This window comes from Seriola lalandi, unplaced genomic scaffold, assembly GCF_002814215.2.
Source record: "Seriola lalandi dorsalis isolate HSWRI2012SDOR001 ecotype SW California unplaced genomic scaffold, Sedor1 jcf7180002054851, whole genome shotgun sequence".
Classification (NCBI taxonomy): Eukaryota; Metazoa; Chordata; class Actinopteri; order Carangiformes; family Carangidae; genus Seriola; species Seriola lalandi.
In genome coordinates this window covers 35353-48138 of record NW_019525404.1, presented here as the reverse complement: position 1 = coordinate 48138, position 12786 = coordinate 35353, and the positions used below count along the sequence as shown (strand labels likewise).

Sequence of the window (12786 nt, the reverse complement as noted above, 5' to 3'; positions counted from 1 at the left end):
AATTGGCCGTGAACTAATTATGCCATCTTCTCACAGGTGGCCGCGGCAGATGGCCTCATCCAATGGCCTGTGTCGATACGGGGCCAGGGTGGACTGCTGCTGGGGATGGACGCGCCGCTCCTGGGGTCACTGCCAGCGTGAGTGCCACCATGCCTGCTGCTGCTGCTGGGGGCAAAAACAGGGCTAACAAGGTTGCGAGGTTTCTAGCTGGGGTCAAAGATGCTATTAGACGGAAGAGATGCTGGCGCAGTCACTAAAGGCTCGGGGAAACACACGCACTCATACACATACGTGCACGTTGTCAACAACAGAAACACATACAGCTAATGGAGCATCGCTCCTGGGACAATCTTTGAGGAAAGATTGATGTTAATGGCTGGTTGAATGGAGGACCGGGTGACATTTATATTCACACTGAGGGTGGCCATAATGAGGGAGAGACTATAGCTGCAGGTGGACACATTAAAGGGGTAGATATATGATTGATTATGGATTGCTGCTGTGCAAAAACAAGCTAGCTAACGCTGCCAGAACAATACAAACAGGAACAGCGGTGTGCACACAATCCATGGCGTTGTCAGGTGCACATACATTGACTCGTGTGTGTATATTCAGCAACGGCACTTACAGGATTCAGAGGATGTGCCCTGTCGTTGCCTCTTATAGCACCACACGCCTGTGTCAGATGGACTGTATGAAATATTAACACGTCACATTTTCGACATATTTACATTGTGTAAAGATCCTCTGCTCTCCTGAAATGCTACCCAGGAAGGTGTGAATATACTAGCATGAGTTTCAAATCTGGCCAGTTGCCTCACAAATGCCACATCCCCTGCATGGCTTGGTGCCTGTGATGGTATAGCTGCTGCTTTGCTGTGGAGGTTTAATCAAGAAGGGGGTAAATGCACAACCAGGCCTTTTTCCACTGCAGGGACATAGCAAACCTGCAACTTGAAGCAATAGCTGGACGTTTTTGGAAATATTATGTGTTACCTTGCAAAGAGTTAGAAGAGAAAATCAATACCACTTTCTCAACTATTTGTAAAATATGAAGCTACCGCCAGCAGATACCTTTGGACAGAGCCAGATTAGCTGTTTTTCCCAGTTTCCAATATTTATATTAAGCTAAGCTAATCGACTGTTGGAGGTAGCTTCATATTTTGTGTACAGATATGTGACTAGTATCGATCTTCTCATCTAAATCTCAGCAAGAAAGCCAGTAAGCACAATCCCTAAAATGTCAAACCACTGGTTTTGCTCCTGTTTCCACTGATCAGGAGGTAATGCTCCATCCAAGTTCCACGTACTCAGCTCTCAGTGCATGAGGAGTGCAGGAACTACGGTTGATCATGATTGGTCAAGCTGATCCTCACATCACAGCAAAGGACGACCACAACAAACTCAAGAATACAGCAATAACCATCTGTATCAATCTGGGGAAGTAGGATTTTTGAAACTGACCAAAATTCAATGTCAGGACAACATCTAATGCCAACGTTAATTTGAGGTAGAATACTGATGACAGCTGATGTTGATATTTACTTGGTTTCAAGTTGTGTTGTCCAGTAACCACAATCTAGGGTCTTCCAAATGTCTTATACCAACTCCATCTTGACATATATAATACCAATATTCTGGTCATGAGCAAAACCCATTGTCTGCTACCCATCGTAAAGTCGGTTAGCCAATGTTGTATTGTGATGTCAACACGATTTTCATTTCCAATCAAAATTTAACATCTGCCCTGTTAGACTTATTTGAATCCAATGTCTTTCTGACATTACATTGACGTCTGGTGTCAGGTGGGGAGTTTGTGCTGTTTGTCATTCTTACCTTTTCTCAGCGGTGTCGAACATCCTTGTTTCATTTCCTCAGAACTGTAGCTTCCACAATTGGATCTATCAGTCATGCTATCTGCCTTCTCCAGTATTTCTGCTCCCCTTTGCAAGTCTTTCCATCTTTGTTGTCATAAAAGTGAAAGAAAATCAACACCAGGATTAGCAACTCTTCCTACATTGTTTTCTGTCATACAGCTGCACTCACCCAAATGACACCATCTGTCCCCCTTACACACATTTAAAGGCATATATCAATTCAAAGCAGTGTCTCCTGCTCTGTGATGTTTATCCAAAATATACTGCTTTGTAAAAAACTGTGGAAACAAAAGGCAGAACTTGGCACCAAAGCCTTAGAAATTCTTAATAGTTCAAGTTCAGGTTGTTAAGTTCCTTTTGTGGAAAAGGCCTACAAAGTTTCTTAACTCTGCATGTTGGTTGCGGCCAGATATTAAAGATTGTTCAAATAATGTCCATTAATCCGCTCATTTTGTGTTTTTCATCGCTGAAATTACCATTTTTTGACTTGTGTTTTTATGTGTTGAAGCTCATCATGCCATGCTATAACTGACATTGTGTTTAACTCATTGTATTTTATGCATTTTTTTTTGTGTAAGAATATGTCACACACTGCTTGTTGGGTCCAAATGTCTGTGCGGCTGCATTTAAAAAAGATGAGCTGAATATGCTGGGTTTATAGCAGCTATTTTCCATATTTTTTACCTGATGCTGTGTTCTGCACAATGTCTTAGTTTGTTCTGGAGAATACAAACAGTATTACTTGAGTTCATGGCCCCGGTGTTTTGTATTTCTTTTAGCTCAGCCACATTAACCCAAGGTCTTTGCAAGACAAATCTGCTTTTTATCCACCTCTCGCTTCATGTCTAAAACAAAATATGATAATTTTATTCTTACATAAACACTTGGAGTCAGAAAAACAACTTATGCTAATGGTTTATGGGACAGACCTAGCCTCGTAGCTTGAGGGGAGTTGATTTCATGGTTTTAAATTAGAGTTTTTTAGTTTTTTTTTCTTTCTTGCAATAGTTGACCTTCTTGAAAAAAAAAAAACTCCTACCTTTTCACAAGGCCTTGACACTTGAACTACAAAATCTAAGCTGGAATGATTCAGGCGAAAGTACTTTTTTACTCAGACAGTTCAATTGTATCATTTGATGCTGTTTGTTTGAAAATGGGGCCAGACTCAGCAGTAATCCTGGCAGGACTCTGCTGTCTCAATGCCCAATTCCTCCCAGTGCATCTGTACTGGGCTGTCTGCCTTGACAGATTCCCATGTTCAAAATGCAAGGTGGAATAGATTGTTGGTTTTGAACAAGGACAAAATAGATGAAGATGTCTTCATTATCACAGAAGCTTAGATTATGGGAGAAGAAACTCATGTTTCACCCATTTCAAACCCCAACGGTGCCACAGCACATGCTGTAGCCTATACTTACAATTCCACAAGACATGACAATCATTGTTTTGGCTTTAGAAATCAAGAGTGAATACGCATCGTAGTCTGCATTTATTTATTACTCGACCACCCACCAAGCAGTGTGTGAACATGTTTTCTTTGTTGTTCTGGAGTCCCACATGTTCCATGAGCCAACATCAGCTAATTTTGAGTTTAACAGTATCAAGTTGCTTCTCTTTTTTTTTTTTTCTTTTTTGTCCAACAAAACCATATCTGTTCTTTGAGCAGTGAGTGCTTGTCTTAATGCTTCTAAATGCCCCTGACTGTGTGCACTGCTCAAATCCATTCACTTGAGACTACAATCAGTATTCCATCAAGTCAGTAAGGTGCTGATTTGAACCTTAGGTGGACGGCTTAAGAAAGAAAGGGAGTGTAATCATCTATGTGTATGTGTGTGTAGTTGTGTGTGTTTGTGTGCTCCTTTGTGTGCATGTCTGTGTGAGAGGATGCAATCATCACAGATTTCAGGTCCTGGAAAGTTTTTGTAGCGATTGAGGAGATTAGATCGGAGCTATCGGATTGTAGCCTTCTCAGCCATGGAGCTCAGCGATAGTTTTGTGCTACTTCTCTCAAAGAATGAAAAATGGATCAACCTTGGCTTTTTTATTTTTTTTTATAAGCTCCCAGAACCGAAAGGGGGAGAGGAAAGAAAGAACTAAAAGTTGGGGAAAGTAGAAATCCTGAGGTGTAAAGCAAATGGTTTAGAGGTAAGAAGGAGTTAGAGATGATTGCTGCCAGAGTGGGGAAGAGGAAGACAAGTGAGAAAATCAGGCAGATGGAGGGAGAGAGAGAGAGAGGAGCTTTAGATTTATAGTAGACTGAAGCTCCACTTATAATGTTCTGACAGGCCATCAGGCAGGCAGAGCCACACTTGAAGCTACTTATTCTAACCAGCTGCCATCATGATCATTTTACTGCCACTGTGAGCATTTGTACATTTGTTCAGCATTTGCATTTCCAGTGTGATACAGTTTACAGTAACTAAAATATTTTTTATTTCTTCCACTGTTGATGAAGACGAAAAAATTAGTCTTACTATCCAATGATCCCCTCAGTCAGTCGAAGCAGGAAGAGGAGAATTATTTATTACGTTTGTGAGGTTGTAAACAGACCAACTTTAATTTGAAGTTAATTATATCCCTATTAGATGTTTTCAAAAGCAAAATTGTTTGGGCCTCAAAATTCATAAGAGAACAACTTTAGGAACTGACTGAAGAATCAAAATTATACAGCCCAGTATGCTTCTGAACTTACTTCATATTGGGTAATTCTGCCAAGATGCAGTGTCAGGCAGTACTGTGCCCTATATGTAGCAAGGTGGAGAGTAAGGGTGTGAAGGTTGGCCTGTAACGTAAACCATAATCTAACCTAGCCTTAACCAGGTTACTTAGTTACCTAACCATACCCACAGTTTATTTTCTATAACCACCACTTTTCTTGAGCATCATAGTTGCCATTCACAGATATTGTGGAAAGGACTATCTTTACAAGAATAGTCCAGTGATTTATCTTTTCCTTTCAATAAAATCCAACCAGCAGCAGTGAGATATCCTGACATTTAGCATTAGTTACCCAGAATCCTACACTTCCCATAAAACAACCTGATATGTCTTTCACTACGCACATTTGCTGCCTGATAAATGCCCACAAGTCCACAAAATAAAAACATAATAATAATAATAATAATAATGATAATGATAATGATGATAATAATAATAATAATAATAATAATAATAATAATAATAAAAAACATCCATCCACCTTTTTTATGTGCATTTTCAATTGGCACAAAAAATGGAAAACTGTGAAAAAGTTTTAAAAAATATATATATATATCGCAAAAAAAAATTTTGTGAAAAAATAAAGGTTGGTGTATCAAGTGCCAAGTGTGACCAAGTGCCAACAATGGAAATAGACTGAGCAAATAAAACATATTGTACATCAAGTACATGACTCACATGTCCACTGAAGTTTCCGCTCCACAGAAATAGCAGCAGACGAAAACCTCAGGTCTGTGTGGAGCGATAAGGAGACTGTGACATTTTTCTAACCTCACCATTTGAGGTTTAACTGGTGCTCTTTTAATGGCATCATCAAGTTGCACCCCGCTCTTATATTTCATCTAATATTTGCATAACAGTAGTAAATGGAAACACACATGAAAAGCACATGTTCAAATGCTGTGCTGTTTTAATCGCCAGCATTCAGAGACCTGAGAGACTTGCAGTTGACTTGCAAAGTGCTTACAATCTGTCACCTGACTTGGACACATCTCAAAGGACCCAAAACTAGTTTTGATTAACCTGAATTTTCCCGAAAGACTTAAAAACAGCTCTGGTAGAAAGACACGCATTGATCTTCTCTGCAATGTAAAGGAACTGGGTTGAATATCACCTCCATATTAAATAGTTCACACATTATAATTTCCTCAGAGGTCCTGATGGGCTCCATTGAGATCAGGATTTAGTTTGATTGAGTGCAGTCTTTGTCTGTACAAATGGAGTGGACAGGATTAAGGCAGGACTTTTGAATTGGTAATGTGAGCTAAAAAGTGAGCGATGAAAGCAGAAAAGTGATACCTCAGTTTAAGTAATTCACTTCATGTTGATTGTCTGTGCGGTTCCCTTGTCTACCCTACTTTCTTTCATGATCACTGGACTGTAAAGGCCAGTCTGAAAGTGTGCCTTTTCATTTGTTTGAGGTAATAAGGTGAAAACAAAATGGGAAGGTTTGCTTGAAAAAAAAAAAAAATTAGAGGGAACATATGCAGAAATAAAAAGCACATGTTCAGAATTATTTGACACATTTCCCACTTTAAAGGCACTTTGAAACTGTGCTGATATTAAAAATCAAACCCCTGGTGAAAAGGCAATCTGTTCACAGTCAGGTAGCTGCCGCCTTTATTTTTATATCGAAGAAACCGGGGCCATGATCTCATTGAATGATAATGGTGGTATTTTCATCTTACAGTGCAGTGTTGTAATTTAAAAGAGAGAATTATAATTTTATTGTTCCACAGTGTATGAGGGGAGACTGCTTTATTCGCTCCCATTTAGATGTGAGTGATAAGGAATATGAAGTTAACATTTTCAGAAATAAGAGAACATCCCTGGAGACAGTGGCTTCAGTCAGACATGATTTTAATTATCAGAACTCAATTGTAAATGCATTCAAAACGGAGCTGTTACCCAGAGGCAACTGGTGATATGTGTGACTCCAGAACTCCAGACTGTGAGAGTGTGTGTGTTTTTTTTTCTTTTTTTTTCTTCTTTCTTTTCCAGGAATGTTTGCTTGTCCAAGTGACCAGCCTCTTCCCTCTAACATCATGTTTAATTTATTTATTTTTTTAAAATTTTCTCTCAAAGGCTAAACAGTGGCTGCAACCTTTGTTTGTTTGGCTATTTGTTTTGCAGCTCTCTTCGCCTTAACTCACAGAGTAGTCGGGATAAGGTGCCAGCCCCAAGGTTAGCTCCACGTTTTCTTGAAATGATCTTGCTAGACATGTATAGCTGGGGGGCACATCCTCTGAATCCTGGGCTCACTCACTTATTTATAGAACCAAGCCCAGTCTAACCCCCACCCAACACCGCTTACACCTCGCTCACACCCCTTGGCAGCTACCATCACCTTCCCTCCGCCTCAGATCTATGCAAACAGCTTACGCTCTGCAGACCTGATTTCACCTGCAGACATGTCTAACATGAATTATGCTGAAGTTCTTTAGTGGCTTATTAAGATTCATCTACCCCTCTCGACCCCTTGGAATACTAATGAAACCCTTAAAGCTGAAATCCATAATGTTTTTTAATTAATACATCAATAATACGAGGTGTGGCTATTAAATAATGAGACTAATGCTGGGTCGGCTTACACAGGCCCTGTCTCATTATTTAATAGCCACACCTTGTATATCCATCTGAGTATTTAGTGTGGTTGGAGAGGCTCTGCATACATAACTACATAGAAATCTTGATCGGGTTGTGTAGGCTGAGAATGTCAATGCTATCATACTTCATCACGTATGTAAATAAAACATTCACCCTGACATTAGGCGGTGGATCAATTACATTTTCACTCCATACGAGCAACAGCAAGATTAAATTATTCAGACACTAGATGATATGTTTTTTGTATAGTATGCACTGTATGTTGATAAATTGATCATTTAATAAGATGAGCAATTCTGATAATCAATTATTTGTAATTTTTCAAGTAAAAATGCCAAATATTCTCTGGTTCCAGTGTCTCAAATGTTAGACTTTTCTGCTTTATCTCTGTTTTATATTTTTGGGGTTTGGGACTGTTGATAAGCAATTTTAAGACATCACCTCCTTTCTGGGCGTTTTCAAATGGAAAATTTACATTATAGTCAAAAAATCAACCTATCATGAAATAATCATTAGAAGCAGCCTTAGGGGAAGAATTAGTTGATTGCAAGTTGATGCAACTTGTAGTTAATTATGTAATGATTCTCCCTTATTACTTTGACCAAGCAATGCAGTGCACTAGTATAAAAATGCATACACAGCATCAGAATCATGTTTCTGATGAGCCGTCCACAAATAGACATTAAATCAAAAGAATCTGCGTCGGTACCAGCCTTCTGCTGTCCAGAGCAATGGCTGATGTAAACCAGAGGGAAAGTGTGTCATCACTCGGCATGTTTTGATGGCGGAACAAGGGTCATACGTGCTATGTTTGGCCTTCCAGCTGGTGCGGCCATTTTTAGTCCTCCGTGTCCTTTGCCGTGTGGTTAATGAACACTGGCCATTTTCCTGATCTCTCTGCCAGGCCAGAGGCTCAAAAATACCCTCAGAGGCAAAGCCTGTTGATGGCTGCCTCTGATCCTGCTAATCAAATCCTCCCTCCATGTAGGAGAATAACAAAAAGCACCCCACTTGACTACTCTCTAACTAACAACATCAATAGCTTCTTTCCTTTTATCTGAGGACCAGACCAAAGTCTAACAAACCTCTGCTTCCAGAAAACTACAGCGCTCTTCCTTTCCTCCAACAAATTGGGCCATTTTTAATCATTAATTGTGAACTATGACTGCTCAGAGGCTTAACACCCTGACTCATATCACCACAAGTGGGCTAGCAGTACTTTCTTCCTATTTGATTACATAGCCTAATAAAGTGAAATGAGTCTGGAGATGTTATCTACTCCAGTTAAAGGATTCATCTCATACCTTTGCCGGTGAATTCCGTTTGAACAGTGTTACAGACTGAAACCTAAGGAGATAAAGTTGTTCCTTTCGGATAGCCCTGAATGTGTATCACTGGAAATTGTAATAAACGATATTGTAACTTGATTCTCAGTATATGTATTTCCTATACAGAGAATATAATTCAACCCTTTCTTCTTTAGTTCTATTAGGTGTCCCTGAGTACATGTTGAGGTGGCTTTTACCTTATTTCTATCATTTATAATTTCTATCTGACTTATGATATCTCCACGAGGCTGCACAAATCAATGGAAACGTACACAATGACTATATGTTCTGCGGTATAAACACATCATAGTGTTGCAAGGGCACTGTGTGGTCAAACCTTTGTAGCAGTTTATCTAAAATAGACCACACAGTAGGCAGTGTGTGCTCATCCAGGTATGTTATGTGGTAAATATGGGCAATTTTGAGATGGAGAAACAGTGAAAAAGGTGTTTTGCAAAAATATAAAAATAGAAAGCCAAATAAATGTTGCTTTTACTGATAGAGGTAACAGGAAAATTGAGAATTTGTCATAATTTAGGTGAACAAGCAGAAATATAAAGAGCTTTAAAAGTGCAAAGTAGCAACACAGTAGCACTGTGTCAAAAAAAATCCTCTCCCTCTGTCATTTCAGTGAGACCGCTGCGGTGGCTCGACAGGTGTCCTGATGCAAAGGGCTCTGGGAAAGTAAATGCAGGGTAGAGGTGGAAAAAAGTTTTAACCTACCGTAACTTTTTCTGCAGTGCAATCCACCATCATCTGGCACCGTCATGTTAGCCACTTAAATACTCTGTGTGAAAAGCACATTTCTGGTAAATTACTTTGTAATGTGAACATTGTTATTCTACCATTTTACCCTGCAAGCATTAAGACAAAGGGAGCGCTTTCCAGACTAAAACAGTAATGTAAACCACTGTGCAGTGTTCTGGCCTCTGAAAAAGCCAAAAAGTCATTGATATATTAATCATGGCTTTATTTTATTAAACTGGACTTCCTGGATCATTTTTCATATTCTCACTCAAGCCGAGACAACACCCACCTCAACACAGCCTCTAGCAGTTTCTTTAATGCAGTGCTATTTTCAGTCTGAACATCCACTAATTTGTTCTTCTGTTGCCCTATGAACCAACTCGCCACCAAATTGAACAAAAATCTGTTAAGTAGTAGAGCTAAGCAGCTAAAGGTCATACTGACAAACAAGAAGCAGCATAGTACACATCACACCTTTCTACATGCAGTACACAACACATTAGCTCGTATGTATAAGCACTCTTCACCAGAATCTCTCTCTCTCTCTCTCAAACACACACACACACACACACACATACACACGCGTACTTCCTCTTCCACCACAGTGATAATTAAGTCCTCTGATTGCACTGTATTATGACAGAATTAATGAAGCTTTTAATGAAAATTAGTAACACTTGGCTGAGGACCCGTGATTCAGACATGCTTAGCAGCAAGCTGCAGTAAGCACAGTCAGATAAGCAGGGCAAGCCTCCAGCTCGCTGAGACCAAACACAGAGAGTCAGTGAGGCTGTATAGCTCCTGCAACTACCACGTCTCTGTATGCACTCAAAATATCACCATCCGCACAGTGTATGAAGTGCAGGGCAACTCTTTACAGAGGCACTAATTATAATCTACTATTTTGGTGCTTTAATTGTGCTACAGTCTTAGGGGGAAATATTATTTGCCAAGGTAATTCTCATTGGGTGTGTGCCAGGATAAATATCAGTGCTGCATTTTAAACTCAGAAAAATCTAAACTTTTCTCGGTGGTAAAAGGTCAAACTTCTCATTTATCTCATAGAGTCTGAAATGATTTAATATCAGCGCGTGCAATAAAACTTCCCCCAGAGTCAGCGCTGTGCAATGTGAAAAAAAAAAAAAAATTGCTATATATATAATCTGGTTAGCTGAAAATGGCTGCTCTATTATCATTAGTCATTGATAATAACACTGTCGCACAAGGAGAAACAAACAAACACATTCCCTATATGAATGAGGCATCATGCTGTCTTATTGCTTTAATGTGGGGTAAATAGATCATTTACAGCCAAGGGGTTGTGGAAGTCAAGAAGCAGTAGGATTAAGTGCTTTGTCATCCTGATCTGGTACAAGAAGTCTGCCAGGGCGCTGCACTGATCTGTCTCTTCCTCTTTGAATCCTCCCCGAACAGCTGTGTGCCAGCCTGGATGTAAGCACGGAGACTGCGTGGGACCCAATAAGTGCAAGTGCCACCCCGGCTTCACTGGCAAGACCTGCAATCAAGGTGAGTTTGCAACTATAGAACTAGTACACACAGCGAAAACACAGCTGTTACTTTGCAGTTGCATATGACTTTTTTTTTTTGTCAGACTGCACTGAAATAGAAACATACACCACAAAGGATGTCAGAATATATGGTGCTCCTGAGCATATCATGACTCAAACCCCCCCCCCACCCCAAAGTAACACACAGGCCTGCTGATGTGCACATATTTCACATGAAAACTAAGTGAAGGAGAACCCCTGCCCTGAGCAATGGCAGGGTAATCATTGTTTATTGTGGTCAGATCTTCAGCACACAACACCAGCGTATTAAAGTTGCCACTTACTCATCGAGCGGAAGCTGGTTTTCCACCAGCCAACAGTGGTGAGGTGCTTTAATCACGAGGGGAGGAGGAGAGAGAGAGAGAGCTGATTCAGCTCAAATGGAAATGAGTGGTGAAGCTGTGTTGAATGATCCCGGGAGTGCATCCTCTCCTGTGAAGATAACATCTCAATTACTGACCTGAGATAACTTGGCCCGGCTGAGTGCAACCAATGCTATTGAAATGCTGTTTGTGTGGTGTGTGTGTGTGTGTTTGTGTTTGTTTTTGTGTGTGTGGATGCTTGAGCTTTTGTGCATTTTTTTAAACAATGAAAAATTGGACATGTTGAAAAGCGTTAAAGCGTCCGGGTTAGCCGTAAATTGACATGCGTCCAAGCAGCTTGAGAATACTTGAGGAATTCACGCCCTGAGACAGGAATAGGATAGTGTGTAATTAAAAACAAGGGAGGGGGAGGTTGGAGGGGAGGAGGGGAGGAGGGGTAGGGGGTGTTGAAATCCTTTCCGGAATGTTCCAAGTGACTCATCCTGCATTTCGAGGCTATAGGTGGCTCCTGTCTGCCCGGCCAGACGGCTCTGCTTTGTCTTAATCTGCAACAAAGGGGAGAGGAAAAAGGATCCACGTCCGATTTCCAACTACAATAGACTTTGCTGCCAACCGCTCAGACGGACTTATCTGACAAAAGTGATTCCAAGACCTTTCAAGATGAAACTGTACTTTCAAGTGTCCATCGAGCGTCCCACAAGTTCTAAACATTTTACAGACTGTACCATTTTACTCAGCTTTGAATGGCAGACTTGCCCTTTCAGCCTATTTAGGTGGAGATAACCTTGGATTCTGTTTTTCAGCTGGCGCACGCTATGAAAACCCAATTTAATTATTCAGAAGCCATAGATTAGATTTTCTCATTTAAATGCAGCCTCCGTTAAACATTGATTTGAGGTTTAGTATTGATGTGCCAGGTAGCCAATGTTTAGAAGCGTTCCAATATCCCGTCCCTCTGGAGGCCCACATTTATCTTGAGGATTCAACTGGAGGAGTGAAATAAGTTGCCTAGAGCTGCTTCACAGACCTCGATGCTGCTAAAGGTCAAGTAGCGACTCTGATACATTGTAAAACATCATACAAAGATTTTTCTTCATTTCCAGTTAATTTAATTTAATTTCTCAACCAATTTAGAACTTTTTTTAATACCTGTACAGCTCTGTGTTCATTAAACTAAAATTAAGTACCCAAATAAACATCATTAGCATGTTAGCGGACTTCCCAGCAAGCATTATTTAAGAATTAAACCTCTCCAGAGACTTTTCTATTTTGTAGTTTTAAGAAAAAACGTATGATGGAAACTTGCTGGGAGTCTTAAAATCATGGTTGTTTCTTCTTTTAATTCTGAAAACAATGCAAAACATTATGGATGGATGGAAACATGGATGTTGGTATCCTTTCCAGTCCCTTCCCCTCTTTGAACCTATTATCAGTTAACTCCCGTTTTTTTAGGGCATCAGGAAAGTTTGTGTTTTAAGTTAAATCATCCGAAAATGTTTTACAGCGTAGCTTTTAGATCACTTTATGATCTGCACATTTTGTTCTGTGCAAGATGATGTCTCCAAAGGAGATGCTCGATGAAGGAATAAGTAGAATCAATCACTGAAATATTGTACTG

At 40.1% G+C, this 12786-nt stretch overlaps 1 protein-coding gene across 6 annotated transcripts in view; it reads left to right on the top strand.

Moving 5' to 3' along the window:
• The window catches only part of npnta (nephronectin a), a 49101-nt gene that overhangs the window by 8359 nt on the left and 27956 nt on the right, over positions 1–12786 (top strand). For 4 of the 6 annotated variants that reach the window (XM_087179550.1, XM_023427119.2, XM_087179551.1 and 1 more), the window contains exons 2-4: positions 37–137; positions 6729–6779; positions 10712–10804. In XM_087179550.1, the coding sequence (XP_087035676.1) occupies positions 37–137; positions 6729–6779; positions 10712–10804 (245 nt within the window). The remainder of the gene's footprint in view (positions 1–36; positions 138–6728; positions 6780–10711; positions 10805–12786) is intronic. The other 2 variants (XM_023427120.2, XM_023427122.2) reach the window with 1 other exon arrangement.